General features: G+C 45.1%; 1 protein-coding gene across 5 annotated transcripts in view; it reads right to left on the bottom strand.

The window, feature by feature from the left end:
• Positions 1-25,386, bottom strand: part of TBC1D22A (TBC1 domain family member 22A) — a 707,108-nt gene that overhangs the window by 630,493 nt on the left and 51,229 nt on the right. For all 5 annotated transcript variants that reach the window (XR_012655728.1, XM_032768194.2, XM_032768195.2 and 2 more), the window contains exons 5-6: positions 7,447-7,517; positions 2,678-2,806 (exon numbers count right to left, since the gene is read on the bottom strand). Coding sequence is in view for 4 of the 5 variants with exons in the window: in XM_032768194.2 (XP_032624085.1) it covers positions 2,678-2,806; positions 7,447-7,517 (200 nt within the window). In the remaining variant the exon portion in view is untranslated. The remainder of the gene's footprint in view (positions 1-2,677; positions 2,807-7,446; positions 7,518-25,386) is intronic.

Raw genomic sequence — 25,386 nt, 5'->3', positions numbered from 1 at the left:
CTATTTTAAACAATGTGCCAGACAAGAAGGAACTTTTGGGATAAATAAAATTAAGTGGATTTCCTAGGAAATGCTAGAGAGAATACAAATTCACATGCCTCTGGACCTAATCTTCTGAAACTATGACCTGAGGTGAAACCCCCCGTCTGCTGATTATCTGAAGATCAGCGCCCCAAGCTGCATAAAGAAGAGACTCAGGGCATGTCTGAACGGCATGCTGAAGTAGAGCTGTGCCACCAAAATACATGTGGTGAAAACACTCTATGCCAATGGGAGAGAGCTCTCCTGTCAGTATAATAAAACCACCTCCACAAATGCTGTGCACACAAGCGCTTATGTCTGTGTAACTTCATGTTGCTTGGGGGGTGGTTTATTCAGACCCCGGAGCAACAAAAGTCATGCCAACACAGGCTGTAGCGTAAACAGCCTCAGATTCACAGCTGTGCTTGTTGTAACCACAGAAAAACATTTTGGTGGGGCTTGAAGGCCTTATCACCTGCCAGAGCCCTTGTTAGAGTTGACTGTGATTTCTAGTAAGCTTATTAGCATGCATGTAGGTTTTTTCATTGTTTTTAATATATGTTTTTCTCTCTAACATTTTCACCTTCAGAATAAATATGCTTCCTTAGAAAGGGCTGCATGGTACTTTGTAACTCTGGGCAATAATGCTGTTTACAGCCTCTGAGGAGAAAGTAAAGTGCAGATGCAGGCCGTCTAGCCCATCTGGCTTGCTAAGCAACTCAGTGTGGGCAGGAACCAGCGTAGCCAGGAAAGACCCCAGTCAGGAGGGAAAGAGGTTTATTTCTGCCCAAGAGAGGTGATGTCTGATAAGTCAGGAGCCTAAAAGGGGGTAACCTTGCTGGAGCAAGAAGGGGGATATAGAGATGCAGTTGCCCTGAACTGTGACATACTGTTTTTTTTAATTTTAAAATACAATCTCCTGTCATCAACAAAACATGTACTTGCATCTTTCTCCTGCGTTTTTAACATAAGCCACCAAGTTTCTAAATAGCCAAAACAATTCTTTCATAAAACATTTCCAGTGTTTGTTCTTTTGGCAGGGTGGGGTGCAGGGGCAGGGAGGAGAGAAAGAGGGACTATGAGACACAGGCAGCCTATCTAGGTTTTTACATCCTTCTCTGGTACCTAAGGCATTGTCTACAACAGCACTTTTGTCCGTCAGGGGTGTGAAAAAACACAGCCCTGACACATACAGTTTCACTGACAAAAGCGCTGGTGTGGACAATGCTGTGTCAGTGGAACATCCTCTTCCACCAACATAGCTACTGCTACTTGTTGGGGGTAGTTTATGCCGGCAGGACACCTCTTCCACCGGCATAAAGCAGCTACACAGGAGACCTTACAGCAGCACAGTTGCAGCTGTACAGCTGTGCCACTGTAAGGTCCAGAGTGTAGACATAACCTATGATCCTGTGAACTAGTCATATGGGCATATGCCCCTCTAGTGTCTAATCAATCTTCCACAAACCCAATGCTTCCCAAAATCTCAAATCCTTTAGTGGTAATCATAGAACACACTGATCATCCAAAAATTGTGGAAACCCTGCATGTAAAATCATCATTTGGTAGCTTTTGGTGAATTTGACTGTTTCATTTATCACACGTCCTATGAGGATATGTTAAAAGCACTTAGCTCATTCTCCTCAACTTCTCTTCTCCCCTTAATTTCTTTCCTTTCGTTGAAGTAGCAGTCAATTTCAAGTCCTCTATTCTAATGCTATAGTGCCACTTTAAAGCATTAGAAAAAGCAACTTCGGGAAGACTAGGGAATAATCTAAAGACTCAACTGGAAAAAAAACTGGAAGAATGCATGTTGAACTGGGAAGAAAGAGGTTAACTGAAGATCCCAATTTGAACTGGAATTAATACCAGAAATTAGTCTGTATCGTAAAACTGGTGTTCAGTGGGGAAAGAAAAAAGCCTACAGTTGCAGATCTCACCTGATACAGTAAATATGTTAATTGCTAGATCAACCCTGTTAAAAAGGCAGCAGGTCTGCCTACTCTTCTGGGGAGAATGTGAAGTATGACATATCTGTCGGAGCATACAGTCCCCCCAACTATGCCACCGGGTGCACTGGGGAGCAGTCTCAAAGCTCCGCGTTCTCCACTCCCACCAGTGGTGCCAAAACAGGGGAGTTCAGGGGGACATAGTCCCATCACTTTTAAAAGTGGGAGGGCTATGCGAGTGGGGTGTGGTGTCCAGAAAGAAGGGACTACCCAGGGGCAAAGCCACAGAAGGAAGGAGCCGCATTGCCACTGCCCCTCTCCCCTATTAGGGACTTCTGCCACTCCTGACTGTCCCCGCCCCAGGAGATGGGGAAGCTGTCTGAAGCCTGTTTCCCCTCATGTGTAGGAAGTGATAAAGTTGCATACCAAGTGCCCTACATTATTTAATATCTTGATATTTAGTGTTTTACAATCAAAGAAATAAATTAAAGTTTTTCTAAATTTTCTAAATTACAGATCAGTTAAAGATGCTCAATATTACTAAACAATCTTTGCTAGATTTAAAGGTGGTAAAGCACAAAAATAATTATTGAACATATGGCTAAACAAAAATATCCTTCTGCTTATCTATGAAGTAGTAATAAAGCATATATTAAATATATTTTTATATTTCATGTATGTTAAGGGTTTTCAATAAGCTACTCTACCTGTCTGTATGTGTCTTGATGACTTTCATCATTTCTGGAGTCATAATATTGTTCAATAAAAGCAAAATACTCTTTTCTTTTTCTCTGTAAGGTGCCTTCTCTTCGGTCCACATTGGCAGGAAGGTAACCCTGAAAATATGAAGGAAAAAAAATCATTTTGATCATCAGATTTTTACAGGGATACAAAAGCTACAGTTCAATATAAAATTTATATTTCAAACTTGTTCAGATTAAAATATTTATTCAGTTTTTTTTAAAGCAGAAATAGGTTGCAGCCCAAAATAAATTCTCTAATTAACTTAGAGCAAATGTATACAAAACACTGAATTCTTTGTTACTTTAAACACCTTGGGTTTGGGAGCAGGGGTAGAGGGGTGTTCCATTTGGCTGCTACCAGATATTCCTCACTCTGGTGGCTTGATGCTTGCAGCACTTTCTATGATCAAAATTTTGGATGCCCAGTATGATGAGATGACTAGAAAATCATACTCAGCTAGATGGCAACCATAGTGAGGCCTTGAAAAAGAACTGTTCATGTCTCATTATATATTGCAGTAAAGTTATTACATACAGCAGTGTTTCCCAAACTTGGGACGCCGCTTGTGAAAGGAAAGCCCCTAGCAGGCTGGGCCAGTTTGTTTACCTGCCGCGTCCACAGGTCCGGTTGATCGCAGCTCCCACTAGCCGTGGTTCACTGCTCCCAGCCAATGGGAGCTGCTGGAAGTGGCAGCCAGCACATCTCTCAGCCCGAGCCACTTCCAGCAGCTCCCATTGGCCTGGAGCAGCAAACCATGGCCAGTGGGAGCCACGATCAGCTGGACCTGCGGACATGGCAGGTAAACAAACCAGCCCACCAGAGGCTTTCCCTACACAAGCGGCGTCCCAGGTTTGGGAAAGACTGACATACAGTGTTAACAGTGCAATCCTTTTCAGATCCATACAGATTAGAAAAGCATGAACAAGAACATTCACGTGAAGAATCTTTCAACCAGTCCTTTGTTTTTTTTCCAGTTCAAACTGAACACAAAATACAGCTTTAGACATTCTTACTTCAGAATGTGCATTTTTAAAAACATGATTTAAGCATATTTTTTCTATAAGTAGTAATTACTCATCAAAAATGCGGAGCAGATGTTTGCCTTCCAAAAACAACACCACACAATAAGTTCATACAGAAAATAGTAATGCTAAAAGATTTTGTTAATTACCAGATCTCAATGTGGCCTAGGGCGGCCAATTTTCTAATTTGTGAAAACCAGACACTGAGTGGGAGAACCTCTCCACCCCCTGCTCTACCTCTTTCCTTGAGGCCTGCACCCCATTTCTCTTCTCCCTCTCCCCCCACCATCGCTTGCTGCTCTCTCCACCACTCTCACCCTGCCAGCTGAGCAGGGCTCTAGGGGTGGAGAGGTGAGTGGGGCAGGATGTTGAAGAGAGCTGCACTCCAGGGATGGGGAGGGTGTGACTGGGAAAGGGTGGGGTAGGGAGAGTCGCGCTCCATGAGTTGGGGGGGGGGGCTGAGTGAGGAGAGACAGGGCAGGGAGAACTGCGCTCAGGGCAGGATGGGGAAGCCGCTCGTACCTCTCTCTTCTGGAGCCATTCCTCAGTATTCCACTGCTCCTCCAGGCTCCAGCAGCATCTGCTACTGTTCCTGTCCCTTGGGGGTGGAGGCTGGTTACAGCAGCTAACTGGGCTTTTAGCGTCCAGTCAGCAGTGCTGACCGGACACTGTCAGGTTCCCTTTTCAAAGGAAAACCAGATACCTGGAAAAACTGACAACCACACTGTGGCCCTTATTTTATTCTTTTCATTTCATTCATTTTTAAAAAGCTGGACGCTACCTCTCTCATTTAAAATAGAAAAAGAATGTACATATGCATATGACCTTGCAGTCCAAATCCTCTTAGAGCAGAACGTATATTCAAACCCTTCAACATATTTCAGGGATTTATTAAACTATTTCAAAACAACATGAAAGCCTTAAAATTCTTTTTTATGGCTACAACTTCTTTTAAAAATTGATTATCCTTTAGGATTAAGTAGTAAATATTAACAGCGACCTTGCCATGAAATATGAGCCCCTTCAAGTAAGGCATTTCTTGCTGGGAAGTCAGATCCGACCTAGATGGAGTTATGTGATTTTATATTAGCAGCTTCATGGGAAATCATATTTGTGCCACTTTAAACTCATCTCCCTGCATCACAGAAGATCCCCTCAGACAGAGAGTAACAACAGTCCCTGCATGCACTGCTTCCCACCCAAACTGATAGTTCAGGTCCCCAGCTAAGTGTTTTGGGTAAACACAACACTATATCTTAAAGAAAACCAAAAATATGCTGTTATTTATAAACCTTCTTAAAAAACAAACCCTATGTCAGAAGAGGTTTCCATAATTAGCAAATGGAATGCTTCTTGAATATTCAGGTGCATATAAAATGAATACTGGATGCTTTGTACAGGAAGTCTAATTAAAGCAGTTGCAATTCAAACAAGCAATACTAGTGTTTCATTGCATTGCTAAGAAGATTGTCTCATCAGTTCCAAACTTCATATAAATTGAGAAGAGGGGCTTTAAAAATTACTCCACTAAGATGTCATTCTTAACTGAGATGGCTCTAAACTTATAGCAAATTTGATACCAAGGACCGTTGATATAAAAATGTTTCACTGTAAAGTATCAGAGGGGTAGCCGTGTTAGTCTGGATTTGTAAAAGCAGCAGAGAATCCTGTGGCACCTTATAGACTAACAGACTTTTGGAGCATGAGCTTTCGTGGGTGAATACCCACTTCGTCAGATGCATCCACATCTATCTACAATGACTACGGCTATGAGTCATCTGAAACAGAATTTAGCATGGCAGTATAGCGTAACAGCAGCAGCGAATTAAAACTTTAAATTATTTAATAATTTACCTTTTAAAAAACCCTCACATGCCACAGTTCCCTCTATAGAATCAGCCTCCTCAATCCCAATCTGAGCTGCTGGGATTCAGGATTGAGTACAGCAGGGTAGGAATCAGGTTTGCCTTCTCCCTAGCCAGCATCAGTCGCAAACAGATTCTGGCTTTCCAGAGAGATCTCTTTACTGGCCTCCTCATGCTTATCCTCCAGTAAGTCTTGGTGGTCATATTCAGGGAAGTGAGGGGGTGGTGAAGCAGTGGCCAGCAGGCTCCTCAAGTTGCCTGGTTTTGAGTGATCACATAGTTATGTAAAATCCTGTGCAGCTCCTCAAAAAATGGACAAGTTACACATCCCCTGCCGGATTTCTTGCTGTTGTCACTGGTTTTAAAGTAGGTGGATCTTCAATGCAGATGTCTGCTTTTTATCCAGCACTGTGTGGCATCCCAGTCATGGCCCTTTGTGGACATCTGCCCAGTAATATCCACAAAAAGGTCTGTTCTCTTGGCTGGCCACTGGAGCTACATGCACCAATGCTTTTCCCCAAACGGCTATAAGATCCAGGGTGTCAGCCCAACTCCAAGTAGTTGCTCAAAACATGTTGTAGGGCCTTCTGGAGGATTATCACAGGTACTGTGATCAACTGTGACCCAGGAGCAAACTGACAAAATCTGGCTGTGCGCCATCTTATAAGCAGGGGTGGCGGCATCCAGTCAACTTGACCCCAGAGGAGAGCAGGACACGCATGTAAACAGATACATCAGTAATAGTCACTCACAGATCAGTTTCTGATATCCACTGGAAGACTGCCAAAGTAGCTCGCAGCAGCATTGCGTGCATACAAACAATAGTCCGGACTAACTCGCCTCACAGCAAAGTTAATTCACTTTGAAAGAGGACTCCAGAGTTCACACTAAATGCAGAGTCAGTGTACTAAAATGAATTCCCTTGTGTATGCAAGCATTTTCAAAGTGAATTAACTCAAAATGCTGTAGATTCAACTCCCCACATAAACAATCTCTCAGTTTAACTTCCCATGTGTAGACATGCCCTCGGTTTCAAGAGAAACTACATAACTCAGCTGAAAGCTGATTTCAAATTTTGAATTTTAAAATAAAAGTGATTGCATACTGTGCTTAGTTTTAATTGTAAGAGAATATTTAATTAATAAATATTCACTGTTAAAAAACTGCATATGCATTTAGAATTCAAAAGCACTACACAACAAATTTATTAGGACTCATTAGCAAGAGAGAATCTTTCAAACACTGGAAATCAGACCCAATCTGAAGTGAACACTTAGTATTCCCTGATGATTTATTTTTTTCAAAAAGAAAAGCTGTCTAAGCCTTCCCTGAAAAATTCAACAGTGCTAAACTGTTGTGTGCATAGCTCAATGTTAAACAGAGCTTAAGTTCATGAAGATTTGCTGATAAAGTCTCTTCTACATATTCTACAAGATAAGCACTTTGAGTCTTTTAGTGCTAGTGGCTTTACAACTCCCCCCATCTTTCCATCATGTACAGATAGAAGATAGTTAAAACACATATTTATGACAGATTTTCAAGTTCACACTTTGCTAACTAAACACTCTTAGCTGGAATATATCATACTTTTTGTGGGAAGCTAACATGTGGAATACACACATTTAAACAAAAAAATTAAGGTACACCAGTTATTTACTACTAATTGTCATTTTCTCTTAATTTGACAAACCATGCTTGAAACTGAACAAATAATGGAACTCTGTTTTTTCCTTTTACCATTCAGTAACACAACACAATGTTTTGGAGTATCACTAACAGGCTATAACTCAAGCAAAATTCTTCAGTAACAGAAACAAAGCAATTATTGCCAGAAACAGAACTTACTGAAAGAAGTTTCCATGTGATCGGGCGAACTTGTTTAGGAATTCCAGACCAACTCAACTTCCGTAATTCATCTGTCAAACAAAATCAGTTTCATGATACGTCAACAACACCTGATAAATATTCATTAGTAAATACAAGCAAATTAATACAAAGTTGTTAATATTTATCAAAATACAAGTAAAATCAGAATTACACAATATTTCTGAGGAATTAAAAAGGTATTGCATAATGAGAATCCATATAGATGCCTAGGAAAAATAGATATTTGGTATAAGGTAGTTTCCTGGTATATTTACCATCTGTTATTTCTAACCATACATATTGTATATTAATATGCACAAGAGAAAGATTTGATGTAGGCTCTACATATACTGATGTTAATTAAAGGGTGATAACTATGAGATCCAATAACGGGATTCCACCTTATACAGCATTTTTAGAAAAAAGGATTTACTATAATCTAAGTGAGAGATCATCAATGTATTCATTACAGTTTTAAACACATGCACGAACAGAGATAGCCTAGTAATATCTTCTAACAGTAGCAGGAACCCTTAGCTTCATTTATAAGCAATTTAAAAAACAAAAGATAGGTCTGATGTAACGCCAATATTGCAAGCCTTGAGTGAACGCCAAGGGCAGCAACTATTGAGAGATACTGTAAGACTGAAAATGAAGGACCAATGAAGTAATAAATTAGATATATCAATATCCAGCTGCTGGAGGTTTCAATTACACACAAGACTAGACATCAGACAAATTCTAGCTATCTAGCACTGAAAGGTAAAACTGAATAGCAGCAACATGCACCTTTATGGAGGCCTCAAGCCCAAAAAGGCAGCCACCCAATCAGAAAAAGTAATGGCAAAGTAAGTTTGTGACATCAAGAACTACTTCAGAAATGTTCATTTTACATTGTCTATGTACACAGAATGAAGAAACAAAGTTCTCCCTTAACTAAACATGACTACATCTGTAAAAAGATGTTTTGGAATCTAACTGTTAGCTCTAGAGTTAGTTTGATGAAGAATGAAGGCTCTCAGGCTTCAAAAAGAAAGTCATCTCCAACTGTCCTTCCTACTTTTCCATTAGTCATTCTGGACTATTTACGGTTTACCTGTTCCAATCTCTCTCTTGTATATTAGACTTCTAGTTTAAAGAAACAAATTGTATGCATCAGTTTATAGCTCTTTCCTGCTAACATTGATTAAAAATTCATTAAGTTTTTTTGCTACGATACACTAAATACATATTAATTTAGACAAAACTATAAAATAGAGAGTACTGTACATAAAACAAAATAAGTTGAAATAACTTGAAGAGTTATGTTGTTTTAAATGCTTTGTTTCATACTTAGAAAATGCAAAATCAGAATAAATATTTAAAAAACCCGTAGGCCTGGTCTACACTCAAAATTAGCCAGTTTAACTATGCCACTGAGGGGTATGAAAATCTATACCTATGAGCAATGTAGTTAAGCCAACCCATGTTCCCATATAGACAGCAATAGGTCTATGAAAGAATGCTCCTGTCAATCCTATCACCTCTCAGAGAGATGGATTACCTACACCAGGAGTAAGCAACCTATGGCACACGGGCCAAAGGTGGCACACAAGCCCAAGGCGGCACACAAGCTGATTTTCAGTGGCATTCACACTGCCTGGGTCCTGGCCACCGGTCCAGAGGCTCTGCATTTTAAATTTAATTTTAAATGAAGCTTCTTAAATATTTTAAGAACCTTACTTTTTTTATATACAACAATAGTTAAATTCTATATTATAGACTTACAGAAAGAGACCTTCTAAGAACGCTGAAATGTATTACTGGCATGCAAAACCTTAAATTAGAGTGAATAAATGAAGACTCGGCACCCCACTTCTGAAAGGTTGCCGACCCCTGACCTACACCAATGAGAGAACCCTTCCCATCCATGTAGGCAGTGTCTACACTGAAGTGCTAGAGCAGTGCAGCAGGTGTGCAAAGTTAGCATTTCAAGTGCAGACAAGCCTTAAAACACCAAAACAATATTTTTATTAAGAACATCCCTAGCAAAAAAAAAAAAAATTCCTCCGGAACTTAGCGTTCTAGCAGAGAAGTCTCCATGGCCATATAGTTACTGCCTATTCTGTTGATAAATAAGACTCCAGCAGTCAGGATCAACCTTGCTAGGTTTGGCAAAAACAGATCAGTCCATTATAAACTTGTTCCTAAAGAGGACTTCAAATATTAGGATGATGGGAACTCATGAACATTGGACACCATTACGAATAATCAGACCAAACCTTACTGGTGGAAAAGAATATGTGAAGTTCCAATATTCAACCTCATTTTTCAGACAGATTTTCAAAACACAAAGACACTTGCAATGTTAAGAGATTATTGGAAGAACGTCTTTTAGATTGTAAAACTTCAAATTTTTTGGATAAAAATTGTTCACGACTATGCTTTTCAAACATTATTTTGGAATCAAAATTATATGGCTATCAGCTAGGTTTTTAGATTGTTGCAAGAGAGCAAAAAGCAGCCCTTAATACTTACTAATGGTTTCTGCAAACTGACCTTTGAGGTCTCTATTGCACTTGCATAATATGGAAGAAAATGTGCTTTATTGTATAATGTTTCTCCAGTAAGACCACGTAAGCGTGTAGAGTAAATTAGAGCAATGGTTCTCAAACTTCTTTTTTTTTGTGGACCACTTGAAAATTGCCGAGAGTCTTGGCGGACCACTTAATGATCTTTCCAAATGTTGTTTGTACTGTTAGCTAACTATTGTAAAGTACATTTGATAAAAGTGCTATATAAAAAAACCCTTAATAATAATTAATGTTTTTTTTGTTCTACAAATAAAAGGAAATAACTCATATTTTAATATCAGTAGTCTTACCTTTCAAATGTTACGGATTTGCCCTCTGTCTCCCGCTGGGGCTCGAGAGGGGGCGGAGGGGTCTCTCCCTCTCTCCCCCACCGCAGCAGCCCCCGAGCTGGGGCTGGGAAGGAGATGGGGGGTCTCTCCTCTGGCACAGCAGCTACAGAGCTGAGGCTGGGGGCGGGGGGCAGCTGCAGCCCTGGAGCTGGGGAAAATCGCCTCTTTCTCTAGCTGCCGCAGCCCTGCACATCCCAAATTACTCCCATCCCCTCTTCTCACCCCACTGTCTCTCCCACCTACCCCCTATTCCTCTCAAGGCCACCACCTCACCTTACATGTGCATCTTCTCCAGGGTCCAGGCACCTAATAAGTGGAGTCACGGGTGGCCCTTCATTGTCTTGTGTGCAGCCGCCCAGGCACACACCTTAGAGGGAACTATCGAGGTAGGTGTGTGTGTGTTTTTGTATAAAAATAAACATTTGGGTTACTCTGAACATCCTCAGCTACAAGAGAAGTATAGGTCAGGATCTTGTGGTGGGCCTGTACATAATAAATATTTTTGAGGAGAGATTCTTCAACTAAATAAGTGTTCTAAAACCAGGTAAATTCCCATGACTGCATGAACTGCAGAGTTATGTGACTTTCTTGGTCTTTTCCTCATCACAGAATTCACAGCACTGACATAACAAGCAGACAGAAGTCGCCGTCCCTTCTTTCCCTCCACAATTAAGACAAGACTTCTGCTAGGAAATTAACTGACCTAATAGGTCGGTGCTGCTTTTACCATCTTCTACTTTGTCATCCTTCTCTTTCCCCAAGTGATCCATTCCTCTGCCTCCACGGACTTACCTCTTTTACACTTTTCTGTTTTTTATTCTCCTCTTTGAAAAGTAAGATCTGATCCTCCTGTATTCATACTTACTTTAACTTTATGGGCCATCCTCCTACTTTGTCCCACATTGTTACCGTCCCCTTTGCACAAATTAGGGTTCTGTGCAAAAAACATATCCAGTGTGCATAAAACTTCAACTTTTGCATGCACACTGGACATTTTATGAGAACCGAAATGTATGCATATTTAATACATGAAATAAGAGGTAGTTTTGCCACCAGCCTCACTGGGGCCAAGATTTCACCTAATATTCTTAATTTAAGTGACTTGTCAAAGACCACAGAGGGAGTTCTCATCCAAATCTGGACTAGAATGCATTTTAGTCCAGTAAAAATGCTGCCTGTCTGAGATTCCCCTCCTTGTTCAGAGGTTGGTAGAGCTAGCTTGTCTACACTTGAAATGCTACAGTGGTACATCTGCAGCTGTAGTGCTTCACTGTAGACACTACCTACATCAATACGAGGGGTTCTCCCATAAGCTTAAAGTAATCCACCTCCCCAAGAGGGAGTAGCTAAATTGGGGGGGGGGGGGAGAGACAGTTACCTTTTCCATAACTGGTGCTCTTCAAGATGCGTTGCTCATGTCTATTCCACAATAGGTGTGCTTGTTTGCCACATGTACCAGTGCTGGAAGTTTTTCCCCTAGCAGTATCCGTGGCGGGGGGGGGCACCCCCCACAACCTCTGCAGTGGCGCCTGCCTGGTATGGTATAGGAGGAGCTGTGTGCTTCCCCCACCCTCAGTTCCTTCTTTCCAGACAACTCCAACGGAGGGGAAGAAGGGTGGGATGTGGAATAGACATGAGCAACACATCTCGAAGAACACCAGTTACAGAAAAGGTAACTGTCTTTTCTTCTTTGAGTGATCGCTCATGTGTATTCCTCAATAGGTAATTCCAAGCTCTCTCTGTAGGAAGTGGGTAGGAGTTCACAACTTCCCAAGACAGAGGGCAGCCCTGCCGAACCCAGCATCTTCCCTGGTCTGGGAGACGATCACATAATGTGAGGTGAACGTGTGAACCGAAGACCATGTGGCGGCCCTACAAAATGTCTTTGTTGGGGACATGGGTCACGAAGGCAGCCCATGAGGCCTGCGCCCGAGTCGAGTGTGCCCTCACAATGGGGGCGGGGGGACACCCACCAGCTCATAACAGGAACGGATGCACAAAGTGATCCGATTGGAAAGCTGCTGGGTGGAGACCGGCGGGCCCTTCACAAGTTCAGCCAAGGTGATGAACAGATGCGAGGATGGCTTAGCCCGCTTGAGGTAGAAAGCCACAGCTACCGCACATCGAGCGTGTGGAGATGGTGCTCCTCAGTGGATGCACGGGGCTTGAAGCAGAGGTCCGGTAGAAAAATGTCCTGACCCATGTGGTAGGTGGAGACCACCTTTGGGAGGAACATGGGGTGTGGGTGGAGCTGGACCTTGTCTTTATGAAAGACTATGTACGGCAGCTCAGGGGTCAGGGCCCTGAGTGCTGAGATTCACCTGGCTGACGTGATTGTAACCAGGAAGGCCACGAGAGGTGAGACCAGGAGCACACATCCAGTGGTTCAAACAGGGGTCCCGTGAGACGAGCCAACACCAGGTTTAGGTCTCACTGCTAAACTGGGGATCTAGAATATGGAAAAAGACTGTCCAAACCCTTAAGGAACCGGCCATCATAGCCCTTGCACCTGGTGTATGGACGGCCGATATGGCTGCCAGGTGCACCCTTACTGACAATGGCGCCAGCCCCTGGGTCCTCAGATGGAGGAGGTAATCAAGGATAAGCTGGATCGCGGAGGTCACTGGGGAGACGCCCTGGTCTGCCGCACACCTAGAAAACCCGGACCACTTCACCAAATAAGCACAGCGAGTAGAGGGCCGTCTACTTTTGAGGAGGACGCGCTGAACCGGATCCGAGCACGTCCTTTCCTCTTCACACAACCACTGAGCAGCCACATCATGAGATGAAGAGCCACTAGCTTGGGATGGAGGCGGCGGCCCTGGTCCTGAGAGAGCAGGTCCGGGTCGAGCAGCAACGGCCACGGCGGAGCTACTGCCAGTCCCATGAGGGTCCCGCATCACTGCTGCCTGGGCCACACTGAGGCAAATTAGGAGGACCCGTGCCTTGTCCTACTTTATCTTCTCCAGGACCCTGCTGATTAGGGGGAACAGGGGAAAGGCATAGAGAACCCGGCCTGACCAGGACAGGAGAAAGGCATCGGAGATAGCACTCCTCCCCAAGCCCCGCCCTGAGCAGAACCAAGAGCATCGCCAGTTTTGGCGAGTTGCAAATAGGTCCACCTATAGAGTTCCCCACCTTCGGAAGAGCCAGTGGGCCACTTCCAAGCGGAGGGACCACTCATGCTGTGACAAAAAGTCCCTGCTCAAGAGATCTGCCCTCTTGTTCCACACGCCCGGTAGGTGGAAGGCCTTCAGGTGGATGTTGTGGGCTACACAGAAGTCCCACAACCTGAGGGCTTCATGGCAGAGGATGCCTGTTGATATATAACATCGAGGCCACGTTGTCCGTGAGGACCCTGACTACCTTGCCCCCCAGGTGCGAGCAGACGGCCATACACACCAGCCACACCACCCTGAGCCCCTTGACGTTCTTCTGTAGGGTCAGGTCTCGAGCCAAAAACAGGCCTTGGGTCTGAAAATTCCCCACATGGGCCCCCCCACCCAGGTCCGACACATTGGACACCAGCTCCAATGACAGGGCCCTGTCCCTGAATGGGACCCCTTGGAGCATGTTGCTTGGGGTGGACCACCACCGTAGGGAGGCGATCACAGACTGGCATGGTGAGGCCCTTGTCCATCTTGTCCGTGGCCTGGCAGAACTTCGAGGCCAACCAGAGCTGGAGGGGCCTCATCCTGAGTCTGGCGTGACGGATGACGTAGGTGCATGCAGACATGTGACTCAAGAGTTGCAGGCAAACCCTAGCTGTTGTCACTGGGAACTTTGTGACCAAATCGATGAGACTTTTCAGGGTCTCAGACCTGTCTGGTGGGAGAGAAGCCCTGGCCAACACTGCGTCCAGGAGCACCCCAATAAACGCTACGCACTGGACCGGGACTAACATGGACTAGGTGGTGTTTACCAACAGGCCCAAAGCGATGCAGATGGACAGGAGAAGTGCCATGTGATCCCTCACCTGTGACCGAGAGGTGCCCTTGACAAGTTAATCATCCAGATAGGGGAATATCTGGATCCCACGCCATCTGAGGTGGCCACTACCACCAACATGCATTTTGTAAACACCCTGGGGGCAGTGAACAGACCAAATAGAAGGACCGTGAATTGGTAATGGTTCTGTCCCACCACGAAACGGACGAATTGTTTATGCCCCTCGAATATGTGGATGTGGAAGTGTGCGTCCTGTAGATCGTGGGCAGGGTACCTGTCCCCAGTATCCAGGGAGGGGAAGATGAAGGCCAGGGAGAACATGCGGAACTTGAGCTTCACCACATACTGATTCAGACCTCAGAGGTCCAGGGTGGGCCTGAACCCCTCTTTAGCCTTCAGGATAAGGAAATAATGGGAGTAATACCCCTTGCCCATGAACTCCTTGGACACCGCCTCTATCGCTCCTAATCCTAGGAGCCGCCCCACCTCCTGCTTGGGCACAGCTTCATGCAAGGGGTCCCCCCAAGATGAACGGGGGCGGGAGCTGGTTGGGCGGGGAGGAAGTAAACTCGACGGTGTAACCCCAGGAAATGGTGTTGAGGACCCATCGGTCTGAGATTAGCCATGACCATTCTGGGAGAAAAGCACACAACCAGTTGAAGAAGGGAAGCTTTATCGGGGGTGGATCCCTGATGACGACTAGCGGGGTGCCCTCAAGCATCCCATCAAAAACTCCTTTTCCCTGCCTGCTTGCCCTTGGAGAACCCAGGCTAGGGGGCAGGCCAAGACTGCCTCTGAGGGCATATCTTATAGTCCCACTGCTGCTTATGGGTGGCCTCATACTTTGGGAGGGCAGCATGGGTGGGAGTCTGCCGCGGCTTGAATTTAGGTTCTGTTTAAGCTGGGACATAGAGTCCCAGAGTCTGGAGGGCCATGCAGGAGTCTTTCATGCCACATATTTGTTTCCTTCACAAACAGAGCTTTCCCATTAAACGGGAGATCCTGCAAGGAAGACAGCGCCTCATTGGACAACCCAGAGAAGAAGAGCTATGACGTCCGTCTCATGGACATCGTGGAGGCCATTGATCGTGCAACCGTGTCCGCGGGATCCAAGGCTGCCTGCAGGGATGCCCTAGCAGCCGCTGTCCCTTCCTCCACTAGCGCCTTGAACTCCTTCCTATGGCGATCGTGGAGGGAGTCCTCAGTCTTAGGCAGGGAGCCCCACAGATTGAATTTGTACCAACCCAGGAGAGCCTGATGGTTCACCACTCATAACTGGAAGTGCAAAGATAAATAAATTTTCCTTCTGAAAGAGTCCAGTCTCTGCAAGTTTTTGTTATCTGGGGTCAGGGCTGGATGACCCTGCTGTTCCCTATGGTTGACCGACTCGACCACCAAGGAGCTGGGCACTGGGTGGGTATACAAATACTCATGCCCACTAAAGTACTTACATTTTGTCTTTTTAGAGATGAGGGCCAACAAGGCCGGTGTTTGCCACAGGGCATTTGAAATCTTAGCCACCCCTTCATGGAGAGACAAGGCCACCGTTGCCAGTGCCAATGGGAACAGACACATTAAACAAGGAGTCCGAGGCCTCCTCCATCTCCTCTGCCTGGAGGTGAAGGCTTGCTGACATCCTCTTGAAAAGAGTTCTTCGTGGGCCCTAGAGTTCTCCTGCGGGACAGATGGGGGCAGGGCCGCAATCACCTTCTCCGAGCAGGGCAAAGAGGCTGGTGTGGCGCTCTGGGTTTCGGCCGGCACTGGAGGGTCCACCACCTGGTTGGACTCTGGGCATGGTGCCGAGGACGTATGTCCCACCAACTCCTTTCTCGGGGGGTCTGAAGAGAGTGACCGATGGTGCTTCTGAAGCTCTGGCCACCGAGCGAGCTCCCACTGGGGGCTGTGCCGGAAGCCTCAGTGCCCACTGGCACCATTCGGCTGGCCACGATGCGCGGTGCCACTGCGCCTGCTGTGGCACCAGCAGGACTGGCTGTCCGGGTTGGCTGGCCTGACCCATCAAAGGATGGCTAAGGTTGGAGAGCGGGCTGGCGCACGATCTGCTGCTGTTCCTGGACTGGGAATGCCAGGATCTGTGATGGCCACAGGACCATGATCTTGACGTGGAGAACTGGTACCGACTCTAATAGCTGCTCTGCAAACGGCCTCAACAGACGGACCCGCAACGGCGAGACACTGGCAATCGATGCCCAGGACTGCGATGTCTTGACGGAGACTTGGAGCAGGAGTTTGAGCAGGAATGGCGTCGACGATCATGCTGTGACTGACTGTGGTACCCTCTTTGAGATGAGGGCCGACGGCGACACCCACCGCTGTCCCGCCAATGTTCACTCCTTGAGAATGAGCGGTGCCGTGAGTCCCAGCTGGCCAGAACCCAGACAGACAGCCTGGTCGCCGTCGAGGGCGATCCACCTGGACTCTGCCCCAAGCAGTCGCTGAACGGTGATCAGCGTCAGGAACTTTCCCTTGACCGACGCCAGTACCGGACGGGAGGCGGTTGCAGAGATCCCAGAAGCGGCCTGCCTCTGGAGCACGGGGCTGACATCAGTGGTGCTCCAGGCACCGGTATAGACATGACGTCCCGGGCCACCTGGAGGGCTTCAGGCATGGAAGGGTCTGGACACCTCGAGAGGTCTGTTCCAAAGGGGCTGGGCTACTCCGCTCAGCTTGAGTCGGAGGCCTGGGATCCAGTGGGGATCGAGGACTGTAGTAGACCAGAATCCAATCACTGATTTTACCAACTCAAGAGATTTGAATTAAATTACTATTTCCAATGAGATCTCTGATCCTGGGTTGATTACCTAAAAGAGTCGCACAACGGTTTAGTGGCGCCCCTTCAAGTGACACACGGCCATGGACTTCACAGGACTTATCGATGACCTCTAGTGACTACAGAGGGGAAGGAACTGTGAATAGTCTTTGATTTTCGGAAAGTCAATATGAAAATTATCACATGCAATCAGTTTAGATTTCCAATATTAGTTTTGTAAGACAGAAGGTCTTTTATTTTAAGAAAAGCTGAGAGCCTGAACATTTAGAGAGTCCTCAACAGGTGGAATGCAGCCACAGACTGCCAGTCTGAAAGGCCGGCCTCTTTTTTGTGGGGGATAAGTGTCTAGGATACTGAGGCAATATAATGTATAACTCTGCTGAAGAACTAACCAAAGTTTTGTCTTTTCAGGAAGCATTACAGAGTTAATTTTCATGGCCAATGCAGAAAAAACCCTGGTAAATAGGTGTTAACAGTTCTCAGTCATCATCTTCAGACAGTACATACATTCTTAGTAAAACAGATTTAATGCAAAGAAGAAAAACATAAAAACACTGCAAATGGTATTTGGAATACTATGACTAACTCGTAAACAAAAGTTATTGGACAGTAAGTCTACTGGTGTTCCTCATACAGACTGCCTCACCTTGTTCCCGTCATATACGTACAAATATAAGATTCCAACCAAACATCTACACTTCTGTCCTTTAGTACATGCATGAAACACATTCCCAGTGATTTTGGAGATGATTTTGTAGTCTTTATAGCAGGGATCAGCAACCTTTGGCACGCGGCTCGTCAGAGTCAACACCCTGGCGGGCCAAGCCGATTTATTTACCTGCTGCTTCCACAGGTTTGGCTGAGTGCAGCTCCCACTGGCCACAGTTCACTGCACCAGGCCAAATGGGGGCGGTGGGAAGCAGCGGCCAGCACATCCCTCGGCCCTGCCATTTCCTGCAGCCCCCATTGGCCTGGAGCGGCGAACCGCGGCCAGTGGGAGCCGCGATCGGCCGAACTTGTGGACGCAACAGGTAAACCAACCGGCCTGGCCCGCCAGGGTGCTTATCCTAGCGAGCCATGTGCCAAAGACTGCCAATACCTGCTTTATAGCATAGCCATAATATGTAGTGTGTGTCACCTCCACTCGTCAGAGCTTAAGAAGAATGGTAGCATTTCAGTCCTAAATTTATATTCATATATATACATATAAATAAAATTCCTAAATTTATAGCCTTCCTCCATCTTGTGCTGACTACCTCAGTTCTCAGAGGCTGACTACATATAATCTGCCAAGACAGGATGCCTACAATGAAAAACTTCCTGTACAGCTTCAGAAGCCGCTATTGAGTATGTCTAGTAACTTCCACACTCCATCTCTGGATGTTTCTGAGCCCTTTTGGCTGAGTTCCTCTGTCCACCTCTCTCCATGTGTGCATACAGAGTATTCCAACTAAAATCCATCTTTCCTTCTCACGACTTCTCCACCCTCTCTTTGGGCCAAACAAAGGGAAATGCTGTGGTATAATGCATGCGGGTTAAAATGCACTTCAGAAAGTGCTGAAATAGTCAACGAAAGCAACGTAAGCATAGCATAAATGACTGATTTATTTCTAAGCCAAAATTTCTTTCCAACAATGCCAACACACTAGTCTGCATTATGCATATGACAAATTTGAGATTTTAAAAACAGAAGTTGATTGAGCTACACAAGTGCAAGATAAAAAGTGTTTGAAAAATGTGTTTCCCATTTCAAGTGGCAAAAGGATAAAGATTATAACTAAGAAACAGAGCACACAAAGCATTTAAGCGGACAGAGAACAAACTATTCATTCACCTTTGACTACATACTTTCAAGTCTGCTGCAAGTAAACAAAATTTAATGAAGTGTTTTCCATTTACAACTACTCCCCTTCTCTGAAAGAGAGCATCTGATTCACAGTCGATTTTAAAGGAACACTTCAAAAGGGTCTAATTACACACTACTTTCTCAATATCATTGATTTCACAGCCAATGGTATACAGGATTTAATTAAGAAAAAGTTACTGCTATGTGATATACTGATCCTTTCTGGTTTTCTTGATAGTTCAAATAAGAAGTTGGAGGTTGATATTTCTGTCTTTTTTACACAAAAATGCAAGAAAAAAGTAAATCTATAAAATTTATCAAAGTGATAGGACATATTCTAACAGCATATTGTTCAGCGTATGTAATAAAAGGGTCAACTCCATATCACATCTGCTGGCTGTACATATATTACAATACCTTGTTAGCTACAGATATAATACCGCTGTCCTGTACTGGAGTAACCATGTTGTACAACCAGTTCCACAGGGCTCCAGAACTATCCTAGATACTGGCCTAGATTTTTCAGTACAATCAGTTCACTTTGCATTGTGCAGATGGTCCACAGTGGATAGATTCCAGCAGGAAATAGCCAGTAAAGATTCTCCCCCAGCTACAGAGGGATTGGTGGAGACAGCAGCTGTCCCACCTATGCCAGCTGCCCTACCTCCATTCTAGCTGAGGGGTAATGACATGGAAGGGAGCAGACATGGTGAAGGCAGGCTGGAAGTGACCAGGGCTATAGTCGGTCAGTTATAAACTAATGCCAACCCTGGTGCTGAATCCCCACCTCTCATCCCCAAACCTACAAAAAGAAGAGTTTGGATGCAAGGGAGAATTGAGACTATTTTTCTCTGTTTATGACCACTTCCCACTCCTGCCACACCAAATACATTTAGCTTCAAGAAAAGACAACGTTTCCAATTCAATAATCTCTGGACTTCCATTACACCACAAAGATCCTGCCAACTATTTTCAAAAGACCAAGTGATAAGAAGAAAGTTACTCCCAGAGCTCAAATACCAACATGGTTGTCAAAATGATGAATTGAAAAGCATCTAGCAGTACAATATGTTATCACATAGGAGATTTGAGTTTATTTGGCCAAAGATTAACTAATATACAAGAAATTATTGGAATTCCTTTCTGTTCAGATCATTTGCGATTTTTTAAAAACGTTTTTCACAGAACTATTATTATGTTCATCAGGGAGAACAGATAAGGCTTCTCAGACAGTGTTATAAATCAAGTGTACCATGGAACAATGTGTCACAAAAACTGAATCTAATTGCTCATTATAAAGGATAACTATTTAAATGAGATTTTATACACATTTACAAAAAAATAGTGTTAAAAACAATCTTAACATTTACCAAACGCGCATAAGTCTTGAAACTTAGGCCATGTCTACATTAGCAAGCTTACAGTAGCACAGCTGTATCCATGCAGCTGCACTGTTGTATGATTGCTTTTGTAGCCACTCTCTTCTGAGAGGTGAGAGCTCTTCCATTGACATAATAAAACCACCTCCATGAACTAACATAATGCTGTCCAGATAAGCGCTTATGTCAGTGTAACTTATGTTGCTCAGTGGGGTGTTTTTTTTCAAATCCCGACATTAAGTTATACCAAAAAAAGTGCTAGTGTAGACATGCCCTTAAAATTAAGATTATATAACTAAACTTAACTTCACCTCTTCTCCTTATGATATAAAATATCTTTATTTTACTGTCAATTTCTCAAATTTTATATCACTTCACTATACAGCAATATAGGTGTTTTACAGATTCTGCATAGGATCGTAGAGCTTTTCTATTAAGTCAACTTAAGCTCCAGTACTATAACCCTATATCAGCAAGAATTTCAGCTGACATGTCTTATTGGAGCCAGGAAGAATTAGGGATGTAGAAAGGAGAAATAATAAAGCAGGAAGAATCATAGAATAGCCATGCCTGAGTTTTCACATGCTAGGTTATGATGGTTACAATTCCATATTGTTTATGATCAAATGTCCATCAGCCCTGATTATCACTACCAAGAGCAATTAGAAACTGTTAATATTTTAAATTAATACAGTTCAGAAACCGCATGCTGCAGTGATTTAAATTTGATTGCTGGAGAAATGTAAAGGCTAACACTAAAAATGTGAGACCTTTAAAAGGGAAGATTTTCAAAGGTACAAATGGGTGTTTAGGTGTCCAATTCATTTAGGCAGCTAATTCTTTTAATTACTTTGGAAAACATTAGGAGTTACATCAGTTGATATATGAACACAATTCATCCCATAATGTCATTTTCATAAGAAGTGGTTTCTGTTTATTTTTAGTATTTTTTTAGGTAGTTGCCTTGCAGTCTGTGGTATGGTAACACCAAATATTTTTTTAATTGTTTAAGTATCAGAGGGGTAGCCGTGTTAGTCTGGATCTGTAAAAGCAGCAAAGAGTCCTGATGCATCCGACGAAGTGGGTATTCACCCACGAAAGCTCATGCTCCAATACGCCTGTTAGTCTATAAGGTGCCACAGGACTCTCTGCTGCTTTTAATTGTTTAAGACAGACTTCTCCCAAGTTGATGCTAGCTAAGGATGACCTAAATCAAATAACCTAATTGAAACAAGTTGCATGGCCCCAAGGGAGGTCTCATACCTGATTTCTTAAGGTCTTGGAGGGAGATGCTGCAAGCAAAGATTGAAAGCCATAAGAATCAAGGGGCAGGCTTTAGTAACATCATCTTTCAAGCTATGTGAGGAAAGAAAAAATGACATTCCAGAATCCTTGCAAAAGGGAAACCATGACATCAAGCAAACAGGATAAGCCAGTCTTTCACAAGCCTCTCTCTACAGCTGAAAAAAAACAAACAAACCACTAATAAGCTCTGTACAGCAACATCACCCTCTAGTTCAGGCCTGCACAACTCAAAGCGGTGAGGGCCACATTACCTTAAAGAAAACAGCTGAGGGCCGAAATCCCCCAGCCTCGCGGAAACACTCCCGGCCCACAGAAACACCCCACCCCAGGACCACCCAGCCCTGCAGAAACAAACCCTCCTTCCCCAGCACCGCCCCACCAAAACAGCGGTGGGCCAAAAAGGAAGGTTAGGGGTGGGGAGGTGATACTTGATTTTAAATCAATCAGGGGTTCCCAGCTGAAGAGGTGGCTGGGAGCTGTCAGGGGCAAATTAAAGGGCCCGAGGCTCTGGTGGCTGGGGGAAACCGGAGCTTTGCGGGGCTGGGGCAGGAATTTAAAGCCCAGAGCTCCTGCCACTGAATGGAGCCCGAGCCCTTTAAATTCCAGCCTCAGCCCATCCGCTGGAGCCACAGCCGGGATTCAAAGGGCTCTGGGCTGCCTGCACCCGCCGGGGAGCCCTGAGCCCTTTAAATCTCAGCAAGCAGCCCAGAGCCCTTTGATTCCTTAAAGGGCTCTGGAACCCCTGCCGCAGCTGGGATTTAAAGGGCTCTGGGCTTCCTGTGGCTGCGGGCAGCCCGCAGAGGCTCACTGTGTGGCCTGCAACGGGGAATCAAAGGGCTCTCAGCTCCCTGCAGCTGCAGACAGCCCAGAGCCCTTTGATTCCCCGTTGCAGGCCGCACAGTGAGCCTCTGCGGGCTGCATGTTGTGCAGGCCTGCTCTAGTTCCTTAATCGCAGTTCCAGCTCCTATTCCATAGGAGTACAGAAACCCACAAGACCTGGAGAGTTTATGAATCCCTTGTTACCTTAATTGTCTTATTTCTTCCTTTTTCTATTTTTGTCTGTTGCTTTTATTAGCTGGGAGACATCCCAGCCTTTCATTCTTTAACAGCAACATGTGGAAGAGTGGTTGGGTGAAAGGATGTGTGTAGGAGAACCTCGGAAGTTCAAACTGGGAAGGCTCCAGAAAAAAAAGTTCTTCAGGTTTAAACTGCATTAAACAAAGTCTCAAACATATTCAGAGTGCGTTCTATATTCTGTGTGTAAGGGTACGTCTACACTACAGGATTATTCCCATTTTACATAAACCAGTTTTGTAAAACAGATTGTATAAAGTCAAGTGCACGTGGCCACACTAAGCACATTAATTCGGCAGTGTGCGTCCATGTACCAAGGCTAGTGTTGATTTCCGGAGCGTTGTACTGTGGGTAACTATCCCATAGTTCCCACAGTCTCCCCCACTCATGGGAATTCTGGGTTGATATCCCAGTGCCTGATGGGGCAAAACACATTGTCGCAGGTGGTTCTGGGTATAGCCTCATCTCTCCCTCCGTGAAAGCAGCAGACAACCGTTTCATGCCATTTTCCTGGGTGAACTGTGCAAACGCCATAGCACGGCAAGCATGGACCCTGCTCAGATCAAGACCACAATCGTGGATGTTGTAAATACCTCGTGCATTCTCATGCAGTCTGTGCTGAACCAAGACCTGCAAAGCCAGGCGAGGAGGCGGCGGCTATGGCAGAGCGGCGACGAGAGTGATGAGGACATGGACACAGAATTCTCTCAAACCGCAGGCCCCTGTGCTTTGGAGATCATGCTCGTAATGGGGCAGGTTCTAGTCATTGAAAGCTGATTTTGGGGCCAGGAAACAAGCATAGACTGGTGGGACTGCATAGTTTTGCAGGTTTGGGACGATTCCCAGTATACGTATGTAAAACGCGGCCAAGCATATGACGAATAATTAGTTCTGATGGTCGATACTGATCAACCTTTAGTCCCTGAATATATGCTACAAGTCTGTTGTAGAGCAGTGGGCTCCTAGTTAACATCAAGGAGTGTATCTGATGATTGTACATTCAGACAGAGAACGGGAATTTTTTAAGAACACCACCACAATGCTTCCCGAAACCTGCCCAAGCTTTGAGTAAGGAAACGCGACGACAACACCACTCACGCACACACATTCCGGGGACTTGTCCATCCACCAGAACGATGTTCACAAACTATTTTCCAATACTGTCTGCCGCCGCCGCACAATGCTAAGATTCAGGGAAATCAATACATGAAAAAAGCGCATTGCATGTTCATAAACCATATTTTTATTTAAAAAAGGTTATAAGTCAAGCAGAGTAGCTTTCCTGCAGTTCATTGCCTCCTGGCTAGACGGTAGGCTATTGGGAGGGTTGTGAGGGCTAACTATTTGGTCTTGATTGAGAAAGCTCCTGGATGTTAGGGGAGTAGGAGTGCTGTGTGCTGTCTGAGCTCGTCTCATACTCTCGTACCTCCTCATGATTCAGGGACCCAGCCTACCCCTTGATGCCATGGCTCATGAAGCCATACACAGGCAGCCTGGACAGTAGTCAGGAGCTGTTCAACTACAGGCTGAGCAAGTGCAGAATGGGGTAGAATGTGCATTTGGCGTTTAAAGGCGCGCTGGCGCACATTACTGACTCGCTCAGACCTCAGCCAAACCAATGTCCCCATTGTTATTGCTGCTTGCTGTGTGCTCCACAATCTCTGTGAGAGTAAGGGGGAGACCTTTATGGGGTGGGAGGCTGAGGCAAATACCTGGCCGCTGATTACGCGCAGCCAGACACCAGGGCGATTAGAAGAGCACACCAGGAAGCGGTGCGCATCAGAGAAGCTTTGAAAAACGAGTTTCATCATGGGCCAGGGTACGGTGTGACTGTTGTGTTTGTTTCCCCTTGATGACCCCCCCCCCTTGATTGACTCATTCCCTGTAAGCAACCCACCCTCCCCCTTCGATTACAGCTTGCTTAAGGAAATAAAGTCACTATCGTTTAAAAATCATGTATTCTTTATTAAAAAGTCATTATAAAAAGAGGGAGAGAACTGACAAGGTATCCGGGTGTGGTTTGGGAGGAGGATAGGAGGAAGGAAAAGGCCACTAAAAAAATTTCAAAGTAATGACAGCCTTTTGGTTGGGCTGTCCATGGGGGTGGAGTGGCGGGTGCACGAAGCCTTCCCCCACGCGTTCTTACACGTCTGGGTGAGGAAGATATGGAACATGGTGAGTGGTGAGGGTGGTTACACAGGGGCTGCAGCGGCACTCTGTGACCCTGCTGCGTTCCTGAAGCTCCACCAGACGTCGGAGGATGTCAGTTTGATCACGCAGCAGCCCCAGCGTTGCATCCCGCCACCGCTGATCTTCCTGCCTACACCTCTGATCTCTGCCACCTCTCATCTCGAGCGTCGTCTCTCTCTCGCCTCCTCTCATCCTCACGTTGGTCCTCCTGTCCTCACGTTCACTGGCATCTTTCCTGTAATTTGATACCACGTCCTTCCACTCATTCAGATGAGCTCTTTCATTGCGGGTCACTTCCATGATTTCCGAGAACATTTCGTCTCGCGTCTTTTTTTTTTTCCTCCGCCTTATCTGAGATAGCCTTCGGGATGGAGAGTAGGGAGGCTTGAAAAATTTGCAGCTGCATGAGGGAGGGAAAAAAGGGAGAGAAGTATTTAAAAAGATACATTTTACAGAACAATGGTTATACTCTTTCACAGTGAACAAC

The sequence above is a fragment of the Chelonoidis abingdonii genome, chromosome 1 (assembly GCF_003597395.2).
Source record: "Chelonoidis abingdonii isolate Lonesome George chromosome 1, CheloAbing_2.0, whole genome shotgun sequence".
In the NCBI taxonomy this organism is placed as follows: Eukaryota; Metazoa; Chordata; order Testudines; family Testudinidae; genus Chelonoidis; species Chelonoidis abingdonii.
The sequence above is the reverse complement of the archived record's forward strand: the minus strand, read 5'-3'. Positions and strand labels throughout refer to the sequence as shown.